Genomic DNA, 12,613 nt, shown 5'->3' on the forward strand with positions numbered 1-12,613 from the left:
TGACTTGATAGGCCGAGCGGGGGAAGGCCAAGCTGAGAGAGTAACTTAGTAGGCCGAGCGGAGGAAGGCCAAGATGAGAGAGTAACTCAATAGGCCGAACGGAGGGAGGCCAAGCTGAGAGAGTAACTCAATAGGACGAGCGGAGGAAAACCAAGCTGAGAGAATGATTGAATAGGCCAAACGTTGGGAGGCCAAGCTGAGAGAGTCATTGAGTAGGCTGAGCGGAAGGAGTTAAAGGCCAACTCTAGGATAAGAGATGTCGAGGGCTTGTCTTGTCATGCTGAGGGTCAAACCCACTCTAGGCCGAGGGCCTTATTTCAAATACCAAGATCGTGCTCAAGCTAGGCCACTTGGCCGAGAGCTTGACATGCATTACCTTGCTAAAAATGACCTAGGTTGAGGGGTGACATAGATAAGCTGGGAGCTAAGCCTAGGATAGCGACGCTAAGAGCATGGGGTATGCCTAGCTTTTGAGTTTATCACAAACCCATGAGATTTTTCTTATGCTGTTGTAGAAGGTAGTCCCCGGGACACGCTTGACTTGCATTGAAGAGATCGTCCGGTCGAAGTAAGCCTTTTAATGAAAATAGATGAGAGGTATTCTATTCTAATCATAGGGATAGGCTAGGGGCTAAACGAGCCCTATGTTATTGTTATAAGAGGGGTACGCTCTTCTGAACCTTGAGATAGGTTGGGGGAAAAACGAGCCCCTTGTTATATATGTATGAGAAGTAGATCATCCCAACTTTTGGGACAGGCTGAGGAGAAGTAAGTTATCCCAAATCTTGAGATAGGTTGAGGGCTAAACGAGCCCCTTGTTATATATGTATGAGATGTAGGTTATCCCAACTTTTGGGATAGGCTAAGGGCTGAACGAGACCCTTGTCATATATATATGAGCGTTAGGCTATCCCAACTTTTAGGATAGGCCGAGGGCTAAACGAGCCCCAAGTTATAAATATATGAGAGGTATGCTATCCCAACTATTGGGATAGGCCGAGGGCTAAACGAGCCTTTTGTTATTTTAGCGATTCGCGAGGACACTATCTCAAACATTGAGTATAGGCTAGCATCTTGCCCCAAAAATTGTAACAAACTTGTTATTGGTAACATTAGTTAGCGACCCGGGGTGTCCTATATGCAGGGAAGCCCAGAGCTTTTTGAGAATAGAGCTGAGTAAGTTCCCGAGCGCTTAGAGCTGTTGGTGGCTGATTTTGCTTCTTACAATGATGCTCTATTAAAAGAAAAGATCTCCTAATATCGGCTACTATTGCCCCTATGGCATCATTGTAAGATGAGAGTTGCTCAAACACAAAAGCTTCTTAAGTTGACATTCCAAGCATGTCGGTTTTCGGCTCAACCATATAAATATTCATGATTGAAAGGAAAGGTGAGCGAAGAGCCTTGTCTTGTGAAAATTGTGAGCGAAAGACCCTTGAGTGAGTGACTTCCTTGATCTTGTAAAGTTCATCTTCAAGAGGGGTGCTTGCACCTTAGCATTACCCTCAGCTAGGCATACTAAGGGATTGATAGAAGCATATCCCTCGGCTAGGCATGCCAAGGGGTTGATAGATGTATAGCCCTCGGCTAGGCATGATGAAGGGTTGATAGATGCATATCCCTCGGCTAGGCATGATGAGGATATGATAGAATCTTGTCGAGGAGATGATAGAAGCATAGCCCTCGAGGAGATGATAGAAGCGTAGCCCTCGGCTAAGCATGCCGAGGCAGTTGATAGAAGCATAGACTTCAGCTAGGCATGCCGAGAAGATAATAAAAGCATAGCCCTCGGCTAGGCACGTCGAGGCGGTTGATAGAAGTATATCCCTCGGCTAGGCATGCCGAGAAGATGATAGAGGCATAGCCCTAGATCGGCTAGGCATGCCGAGGCGGTTGATAGAAGCATAGCCCTTGGTTAGGCATGTCGAGGCGGTTGATAGAAGCATAGCCTCCGACTAGGCATGCCGAGGAGATGATAGCAACATGGCCCTCGGCTTGGCATGCCGAAGGGTTGATAGAAGAATGGCCCTGAGCTAGGCATGTCGAGGGGTTGATAGAAGCATGGCCCCCGGCTAGACATGTCGAGGGGTTGATAGATACAATCCGGGGAGGGGTTAATAGATGCATAACCCCCGGCTAGGCATGCTGAGGGATTGATAGATGCATGGCCCCCGCTAGGTATGCTCCTTGGCTAGGCATGCTAAGGGGTTGATAGAAGCACGACCCTCGGCTAGGCATGTCGAGGGGTTGATAGAAGCATGGCCCCCGGCTAGGCATGCCGAGGGGTTGATAAAAGTATGGCCCCCGCCTAGGCATGCCGAGGGGTTGATAGATGCAAGCCGGGGAAGGGTTGATAGATGCATAATCCTCGACTAGGCATGCCGAGGGGTTGATAGATGTATAGCCCCCGACTAGGCATGTCAAGGGCTTGATAGAAGCATGTCCTCTGGCTAGGCATGTCGAGGGGTTGATAGAAGCGTGGCTCCCGACTAGGCATGTCGAGGCGGTTGATAAAAGCATAGCCTCCGGCTAGGCATGCTAAGGGGTTGATAGATGCATAGCCCCCGGCTAGGCATGCTGAGGAGATGATAGCAACATGGCCCTCGGCTAGGCATGCCGAGGGGTTGATAGAAGCATAGCCTCTAGCTAGGCATGCCATGCACCTTGTTTGTTTGCTTGTGACGCATAGTTGAGAGATGGCTTGATTTAGCGAGTTAGACCAAGTGCCGAGAGCTTGGGGTACAATTTCCTCGACTTCATGCTTATGCCGATCTGAGAGAATCGAAGCTTTTCTAGTAGCATCTTGATACGTTCAGGGATGCCTAGTATTCACCATAGCTTTTTGTTTCTTATCCCCACAGACGGCGCCACCTGTTTCCAGAAACAGAATGCTCCTGGAAGTCTTATAGTATTACAAGGTATATCAAGATGTCCTAAGGCTATTGTCCGAATGCCTGGGTATCCTTTTAGCTCCGCTCGGCTAGTAAGTCTGAGGGCTCCGCTTGCACGTCCGAAGGTCTGACCTGCAAAACAAGGAAGATTAGCTGCCCTGGGGGGTGTGACCCGGGAAAGCCCCTCTAATGCTTAAATCAGCGAATGTACTTTCTAGAGAAAGAAAGTAGAGAGAGAGTACTTAGAGAGAGAAAGTAAAGAGAAAATCAGGAAAAAGTTACCATCATTAATGATTGGAGAGTTATTTATAGTTGTACTTTCAGGTAGTAGTCTTGTACTTGATTAGACAGATTAGGGGTAAATCCGTACTTTATGATGATTAATAATGGGCTGGACCATGGAGGGGTATTTTCGTCATTTCGGGTACATTAGGCTTAGGACATGGACTGGGCCAAACAACTGTGTATCAATTTGCAACACTTCTTCAAGGTATATTTTGGAGAGTAGCATACATTGGCCTTCAATTTAAGGCCAAAAACCCATTAGCATTCTAGTGAAAGGAATGTAGAAGATGTGTAGGATCGCTTATACAACTTAAAACTTACATGCGTCGTATGTCAAGGTCATTCTAGACTCTCTTAAATCAAAATGTTTATTAGTCCTCAAAAAAAAAAAAAAAAAAAGTTCAAAATGTTTATTAAAATTGTGGTGTCCAAAGTCATATATAATTAGGCCAAATATGTAATTTGCGAGGTAGAATTGTAGGATGCAACGTCTCATTTGGTGCCAAAAATCTATGTGCAAGAGATCGATATGCTCGTCTGATTAATGAGATTAGGAAGAAGTTTGTGGGTGGGAGCTCTTATGAGCAATTTTAGATACGTAACCTTCAGCTAATATTACATTTGAATGCAAGTTTTCGCTACAAGCTGTTGAAATGAAATTTATTGTGAGTTTGGACTTGACAATTATTCTCCGCTTAAAAATGAAGCCAAGCACAAAATAAAAACATACTTTATACAATAGTTTACCTAATAAAGCATCCCTTCAAATAATACAATGTTAAAAATAGGTATATAATAAAGAGACGGAGGGAGTATGAAGTATACTTGTATATGACTATATGAGTATGTAGACAGCGTAGTAGGTGCATCAGTCGTAGGAATCCATTTCATGAATTTATTTTCAATGAAGTTGCCGCATTGCAATTATTATAGTGGATTATATGTAGAGTTGTAGACAATGATCTGATTGCTAGAATAATTACTAAACTTGGGTAGAGATTAATTAGAAAATACACTTGGTTAACACTGATGATCGAGTGTGTTACGTAGAGAATTTGCTTACTAGTGTTTTGTGTACAAGTAAAAATAACATTGCATATGTGCACAAGTGCAGAACTCAAATACTTCAATTTTTTTCATTGATTAGCGAAATCATTATTCACATTTTTATACTTGAACTTCATTTCAAAATAAGGCAATATCTTGTTAATACACTAACTGCCATGGCAATACCTCAAGCTCCGATATCTTCTTACTCGTGTCGAGGCCGCTTTCTTCGATCACTGCTTCCACGAGGCGTCAATTCTTTCTTGACACTACTGATAGCATGGTAAATTAAGTTTAATGCAAATGGCTTGTTACTTATATTGCTTTCTGTTAGAGATATGGGATATCGGAAAATATATGTGATATATTTTCCGTAGATATCATTAAGAGAATAATATATTTAGGATATTAATATTAAGATATTATTTTGAGAATATATCTTTAGGGTTTATGGTTATGCTAGTATATCTTGTAGGGAACATTGTTTCTTATCTTATGAGCTTAGGTTTTATATAAATACTCAACCTATTGATGAATAATAATCAAACAATACAAGCTATTCTATTTTCTCTCTAATTTAGCATGGTATCAGAGCCAAGGTTAAACTCATATAACTCATATGCAACTTATTAAATAATCCCATCAAAAAGATTAAACTAATTAAATACACTGTGATCAATTTTCATTAATCTTCTGTTCTTGGATCATTAAATTAATACATACAATATTTTATATTTGCGTATATTTTGCTATTCTTGGTATGATATACGAATTATAAGAAGTACGAGTATTAGTGAGTATTGTTATGTACGGAGTATGTGTTTATAATAATTAAGTTGAGAATTGGGATCATATTTTATTTTGACTTTATATTGCACTGTTCAAAAATATACAGAGTTGCGAGCTTAATTTTATTTGTTCGATAAAAATCATTTTAGATGACATATATACAATATCTTATGTTATACTTCGTACTAGGTACAAAATGAAATAACCAGTATGTAGAATTGCTAGACAATTCTGATGTTATGGAATTTAAATTAGAAATATTTTACTGAAAATCAATTAGTTTAGTAATGTGGTAAAAATACAATTTAGGTTAAATTCATTTATATATACTCGTATAAGGTTGAGATCAGGTGAGAAACATACCTAAAAAGTTAGAGTGCATTGAAAGTTCAATAAAGATACATTGTAAGCACATAATAGATATTCTTGTATTAGAAACATTAATTATACAAATTGAATCTTTCATTTATTTCTTCTCCGGTATTTCGAGTTTTATACATGCATTAGAATAAATTTAGGTTAATTTATTGAAACTTAGTTCAATTATAATTTGTGCATAATCCAGGGGATTTGCAACCTTGCCGGTGGTCTATGGAGGAAGATCACATAGCAAGAGCTCGTTTCCTCTAAGCAATAAAGCTCTTGTCATTTGTGCAACAATAGTTATTGTTGTAATAGTATTAGTTTATTATATTTATCGTTATTATTATGTAGCGGGACGTTATGTCCAACGTAAATTACCCGAAAAAATATATAGGAGATTTTCATTAGAAATATACTCTGTAGATAGGCAGACAGTGTTTACTAACGAAGATTGTGCGATATGTATTTATCCGTTTGAAGATGGAGAATTGCTTCGAATTCTTCCGAAGTGTAGGCATAACTTCCATTGTCACTGCATTGACGATTGGTTTTCAAAACGTGACTGCCGGTGTCCAATTTGTAAATATGATTATTCCGAGGGATATTATTGTACACTTGAGTATATAAGATTTTTTCTTTTTGGATCGTAATTCTTGTTGTACTCGTTAAGTTGTAATACATCAAATTTGATTTATGAAATTATTGCGACAAATGTTTAGTATCTTATAAAAGGCCGTGATTTTATTTTCCAACGATTTTGCCCATTGATGAGTTTAAAATTAACAAATTATGCGATACATATTATACATTACAAAATCCATTAAATTTATTAAATAAAATTAAGAAAAGATTTTTACTTAATACCAGTAATTAAAGGAGCCACCTTTTTACGTATGTCCCAATCAACCTCTAAAGTATGAGAAACAGCCAGTTTTTTATAATTTAAGATGCTTCTTAATTCTCAATCCAATTCCAAAAGAATAAACTAGATAAAGTTTAACAGTACAAATATGTATCTTAATTAGCCCAAACCTACTAGCCTCAAAAGTTATTTAATAATCGTATTAAACATAATATTTTAAGTGTCATGTCCTTATATTTAAAGGAAGAATTGATCTAGCCAAAATCTGATATTTAATTAATTAAATTACGTAGTATAATTTTTAAATCATTTTATAATTGATAATTGCATTCCGTTAGGTCCATTTTTGTTTTTGTTCAAGACGTTTTTAAAGCACCCTAATTTTAGCAAGCACTTGAAATATAATGAAGCTTCTTAAAAAGGTTGATCGACAGGGCCATATGCTTCGCCACCAAATGAAACAAATGTTGTTGAATTTGCCAATCCATTGAATATCTTTCCTGGCCAAACCCCTTGTATTTCGTTTTCAAACCCTATCACAAGCCACCAATTTCCATCATTCGGATCCTTTGTAATTACACATTAAACATACCAAGTATATATTAGTATTAGCCATTATATTGACCACTGGTGCAAAATATAAAGAGACTACTTAAATAGAATATAAAAAGAACAGGAAGTATTACAAAATCAACAAAAGAAAAAAGTTTATTTAATATATACGAAGTATATTCTGAGTACATAACTTTAAAAAAAAATTAGAGTTTTGTATTAACCTTTTTTTTTTTTTTTACAAGAGTTTTGTATTTACCTTAAATATACGGAAGTTTTGAGAATAAATATCTCCTCTTTTTGACATTGGTTCAAGCACGTCGTCAATAGGTATTTCTTTATTAACATTAACAAATCCAGGACATAACATATTGAAACAATGTGATTCACCACCCTATAAAAATAGTACAAGAATTAAAGTATAATTTGTACCATGGTATTTTTGAGTACAAATGTTAAGTATATTAATTAAGATAGAAAAGATAATTATTGTATAATTATCTTGAAATATTGGAAAAGCCAAGTACAATTGTCCTTGTTTATTGTTGGATTAATCTATATCCATGTGGAAAAAAAAAATTGTTAAAGAAGTAGAAGGTAACAAATTTAACACAATTATTGTTTTCTAAAACCACAATAAAAATTAAAATAATAATAATAATAATAATATCATTTGGTATAATAAAACTTTGTACGTGGGTTGGCCCAAACTTCACAAAATTTAGCATGGTATTATAAATTTTTAAAATAAAAATCTTTAACCTTCGATTTAATTTATTATTTTAAATAAGACCTTCTTACCATCATAATACCACCTTATAGAGTTGTAGGTGAATTGGGTCAAAGAAGAGCGAGAGAGAGAACTGAGATAGGGTGTCATGCATGCTTGTATAGTGACTCACAAAAGCGCTTGGTTTTATATGATGATAAGATGTTATTATACAAATGTTTCTCATTTAATTTAGGAGGATAATATTGCTACGCTATATCATTAAACCATGTTTCTTAGCTTGATTGTTGATTATTTTATCATGGCATTTAGTACGAGTATTAGCCAAACAAATACGAAGATGAGTTAGTAGTACTCCGTATAATAAAGGAAATTTTAAATTTTAACACCTCCCAAAAATTCGAAAATGGTTTTTAACACTCCTATTAAAAAATAAAAATAAAAATAAAAAATTATGTTAACACCACATAAATTTCCAAAAATGGGTATTACCACCACTTAACTGATTTCGTTTAGGAATCCGTTAAGTGGGCCCATAAAGCCACGTGTCGCTTTACTATTGGCCAAAAAAAGAAAAAGAATAAAAAAACCTAAAACTACCCCAGCCATCCCAACCTCACCACCGCCCTCCCCCCAACCCACCACCGGCGGCGCGTCCCCTCCCCTCCCTCTCCCAACCTACCTGAACGCCCCCTTCCCTCTCCCGCAACTGCAATCGACCCAAAAACCACCAAACTCACAACCCTCAACGACCACGAATCCCCCAAAACAGCCACGATTCTGGCCACAAATGGTCGAAATCGGCCGGTTAAGGCCACTTAGCCCCAAAACCGGCCGATTTTGGCCATTTGTGGCCGGATTCGTGGCCGTTTTGGGGAAGGAGGATTTTGGGTTTGGTGGTTTTTGGGGGCGAAGTGGTTGCAGAAAGGGAGGGGGAGGGTTCAGGTGGCTTAGGGGTGCGAATGCGTCGCCAGTGGTGGGTTCAGGGAGGGCAGTGGTGGGTTGGGGGGAGGGCGGTGGTGGCGCTGTGGTGGTGGCCGTGAGGTTTTTATTTTATTTTTTAAATTTCTCTTTTCTTTTTTTAAACAAATAAAATGGTGACATGTGTCATCGTGGACCACACTTAACGGAATTCCTAAACGGAATCCGTTAAGTGGTGGTAATACCCATTTTTTGTAAGTTTGTCTGGTGTTAAAATAAATTTTTTTTTTTTATCGGGGTGTTAAAAACCATTTTCGGGTTTTTGTGAGGTATTAAAATCTAAAATTACATATAATAAATGATGGCTTCAAATTTCAACAATTGACATATTATCTACGGAGTAGAAAAAATTGCAAATAATAATACATCTTTTAACCCATTCTTTTTTAATAATTGTATTAACAATTTTATGTTCTTATATACTCCGTATAATAATCGTCCATTGTTTATTTGTCCCATTTATTTTTTATGTTTAATAATATGCATCTCTATCGATAAAGTGCTTGTATAAAATTATAAAAAAGCCCATACTTAAAATTTTCATAATAAAATGAATGTAACAAACTAACCGACTATACTTTTTCTTATATAAATAAATATAAAATTAATGTCAAATTTATAAAACTATAACCTCCGTCCAAAAACAAATTATAACCTTCGAAATTAAACAAATAAAGCTAGTGACGTACTACGTATATAACAGTTAGGAAATAATTAGTTTTTAATAAGGGTAGTAAGGTCTTTTTGTCACCAAAAAAGTTACAGAAAAAGGGGAAAAAAACATTGTTGCAAATAATAATTAACACCTATTTAGATAAATGTTGCAAATAATTGTTAACGGAGATAGTATAATAAATATAGTATGCATAAAATTTTAATTGATGACTTACCATCCATCCAGCTTTTATGGTGTCATCTCCATTCATTATTGTCACTTCACCCGAAGTATATTGAGAATCGCTAATTTCAAAGTTATGATAACTTAATGAACCTTTCGCGCCATTATAACTCCTTTTACTTGGATTAGGAGATGTTTGAACGACTGCAAACTAGAAAGCAACAACAAATAGTTATGTAACAAGTTTACATTTATATATATGCTTGAGTGCAAGTTGCACCCAACTAACGTAATGTTAGATTTTGCTTTTCATGTTTTTTTTTTTTCTTTTTATTTTTTTTTGACAATCAATAAAGCTGAAAACCACTATTGAGGCTATCTTTTCTTTTTATTTTTTTTGACAATCAATAAAGCTGAAAACCACTATTGAGGCTATCTCCTAGCTGCAATCGCTAAATTATGAGCCCCATTTATACAATTTTTAGCGAATTTTCTAGTAGTGAGAGAAGAGAAGGATACAACTCTACGTTTCATATTTGCTACAATGGGGGAGACCTTGGGTGCATCGTGCAGCAAGTATATATAACAATATCTCTTAAATTAAAGCTAGCATTTCATATGCAAATTATTTACTTGGTTAAACACACTTACAAGATTTTCAAAACTATTACTTTTGGTTCTTCTTGAAGTATAATCTTCTGTAAATCGTTTCATTTTGATAAAATCATCCTTTCTCACTCTTTTGATAGGAACCGTTCCTGTTGGGCAACCTTTACCTCTTGACTTCATATTGGTAAGTACCTTTCTTTTTTGGGAAATTGTTGACTCTACAAAAGTGAAAGTAGATGGTTTCATCTAAAATTAATGTAAACATAAATAAGACAAATATAAAATACTACTTCAATATTTACATTGCCAATATAAATGTATTCACTAGAATCTCGGGGTGAAATGTATGGTTTGCCAATATTGGATGATCGAAAGCAAGTTGCTTATAAAAATCTACACAGTCATATATGTCTCCATACTCGTTCTGCAAATCAAATCAAAATTGTTAGGTTGTTAGCTGTAACTGGTAAAACAGTATATAAGACTAGATGTTAATTTTTCTCCCCTTTTAATACCTTTTATGGTTCCACTTTTATGAACAACTGCCTTAAAATTTATAATTTGCAAACTACTACCCAATCTGTTTATTTGACGTTCTTGTATTAATGTTGCAACTATTCATAGTTTAAGAAATCTAGAGGAGGTGAATGTGTGCGCGGTAGTTATTTTGGAATAAAAATTGAATAAAATAATGATTCTCCCTCAAAATAAAAGGTTTTCGATCTCCTTCGAAAGACAAGGTTTTGTCGATCTTCTTCGAAATTATTAAAGACAAGGTTTTTCGACCTCTTTTGAAAGATAAGGTTTTTCTCTTCTTTTTAAGGGAAAGTTCTTTAACTTCCGAGATAATAGATCTGATGAATTGTCGTAAAATTATTTCGTTGGTGAAAAATTATATTGGGTCACAAAATTTATCAATTTTTCAAATATGATAAGATGAATCTGATGAAAATCATCTTCACGACTACAAGAAATTGTTAGATTGTCTCTCCAACATGACTGTATTTTCCAGCGGTATAAGCGGAGATGTTCCACATTTAAAGATCTGCTCGAAGGTCATAGTTTTTATGAAGGAAATTTTTATTGAATTCAATTATAATTATGTATTTGTAAAACTCGGCTATCTTTTTAGATGTCGTATGAAATTTTATTAAAAAAATTTAAGGTAGTTCTTTATAGTTAGAGGTGACAAAGGATCCAGAATCCTGTCTAGATTTGGTAGATCAAAACCATTGCATAGGATAATGATATTCAAATTTTTGGACCCGATAAATCTAACTCTGTTTCTGATGTACCGAATATGGATTTGAAATCTTTTTTATGAAATTCATATATGGCTCATTCAATTCGTTTTTTTTTTTAATAATTTTATTTAATTATAGATTTATTTATTTTTGACAAAAATTATAGATTTATTTATTATTTCAAATGATTTTTCTAATACTTTAAATTGTTTCTCATATTACCTACATTATTTTTAACTTTACTTTTCGTTATTTTGGAAAAATATTGGCTTAAGCATGTAATCAAATTAAAAGAACTTATAATATGCTCAATTTTTTACAGCTATCAAAAATAATTAATTTTGTAAAAGCAACTTTTTTTTTTTTTTTTTTTTTTTTGATAAGTAAAAGCAAAAAAAAATTACTTGTGGATCTAGATACGAATCTTGAAATTTCGAATCTACATATCCAAATTCATGTCCATTAAACAAATCTAGATCTGAGCCATTGTAATCCTTGTAGTAGTGAATTCAAAGATACTTGTTGACAAAATCACGAGCCAGACGCAGTTTATAACGGATATCAACAAAAATATGTTAATATCACCAATTTTTCTCTCTCTTCCCCTCACATGACCAAATTTTCTCTCTCCTCCATTCCCATGGCCACTACTTCTTTCTCTCTCCTCCATTCCCATGCCCAAGGTCGACGACATTTGCGGATCTAAAACGGTCGGCCGGCCAAAAAACGACACCCTAGTAGCAATTTATGAAAATTGGGGCGATACAAACCTTTTAGGGAAAGGGATTTGCTCGTACTGGTGGTGTTGCGGCGGTCGAATGTTGGTGCTCGGTCGACTGGTGGTGCTTGAGAGTGTGTGGTGGTCGATTGGTGAAGCTGTGTGATGGTCGGCTAGGGTCGATTGGTGAAGGTAAAGGTCATGTGGTGGTCGGCCGGGGTCGATTGGTGAAGGTAAAGGTCGTGCGGTGGTCGGCTAGTGAAGCTAAAGACGGTGTTGTAGGTGGTAGTAGAGGTTGCATGGTGGTGATAGAGGGGAGAGAAAGGGTGTGGTTGCTAAAATTACAAAATTACCCTTGGTGTGGTAGCTAAATTTACAAAATTAGCATTGATATTAACAGGTTTTGTTCATATTTGATATCAACTTGTATTTTCTCCAAAATCACGCACCCAATGATAAAGTGGTGCATTAACCAATGGTCAAACTGATTTGTAACAAATATAAATCATTTAAAAACAAACCACTAAGTTGCGAAGATGAAGATGATTCATAATACATTCTACAAAAATAAAGAATTATAAATAACCTACCTTAATTATTTTAACACTTGGTTTTTGGAGGAGTTTAAATTGTTTTTCATAATCAAGCTCTGTTCTAGACAAACGATGACCTTTTGCTCCTTGATTGATTAGAAGAAACAACAA

The 12,613-nt window shown here is 35.8% G+C and overlaps 1 protein-coding gene across 1 annotated transcript; it reads right to left on the bottom strand.

Moving 5' to 3' along the window:
* Nucleotides 1-6,651: 6,651 nt before the first annotated feature.
* Nucleotides 6,652-10,127, bottom strand: LOC145580774 (protein neprosin-like). The gene is made up of 5 exons (XM_081637881.1): nucleotides 9,990-10,127; nucleotides 9,391-9,549; nucleotides 8,202-8,228; nucleotides 7,049-7,183; nucleotides 6,652-6,804 (listed from the first exon to the last, which is right to left on the bottom strand). Exons 1-5 carry the CDS (start codon nucleotides 10,125-10,127, stop codon nucleotides 6,652-6,654), a joined length of 612 nt encoding a protein of 203 aa, XP_081494007.1.
* Nucleotides 10,128-12,613: the final 2,486 nt, after the last annotated feature.

The sequence above is a fragment of the Chenopodium album genome, chromosome 15 (assembly GCF_948465745.1).
Source record: "Chenopodium album chromosome 15, dcCheAlbu1.1, whole genome shotgun sequence".
NCBI classification, from domain to species: domain Eukaryota; kingdom Viridiplantae; phylum Streptophyta; class Magnoliopsida; order Caryophyllales; family Amaranthaceae; genus Chenopodium; species Chenopodium album.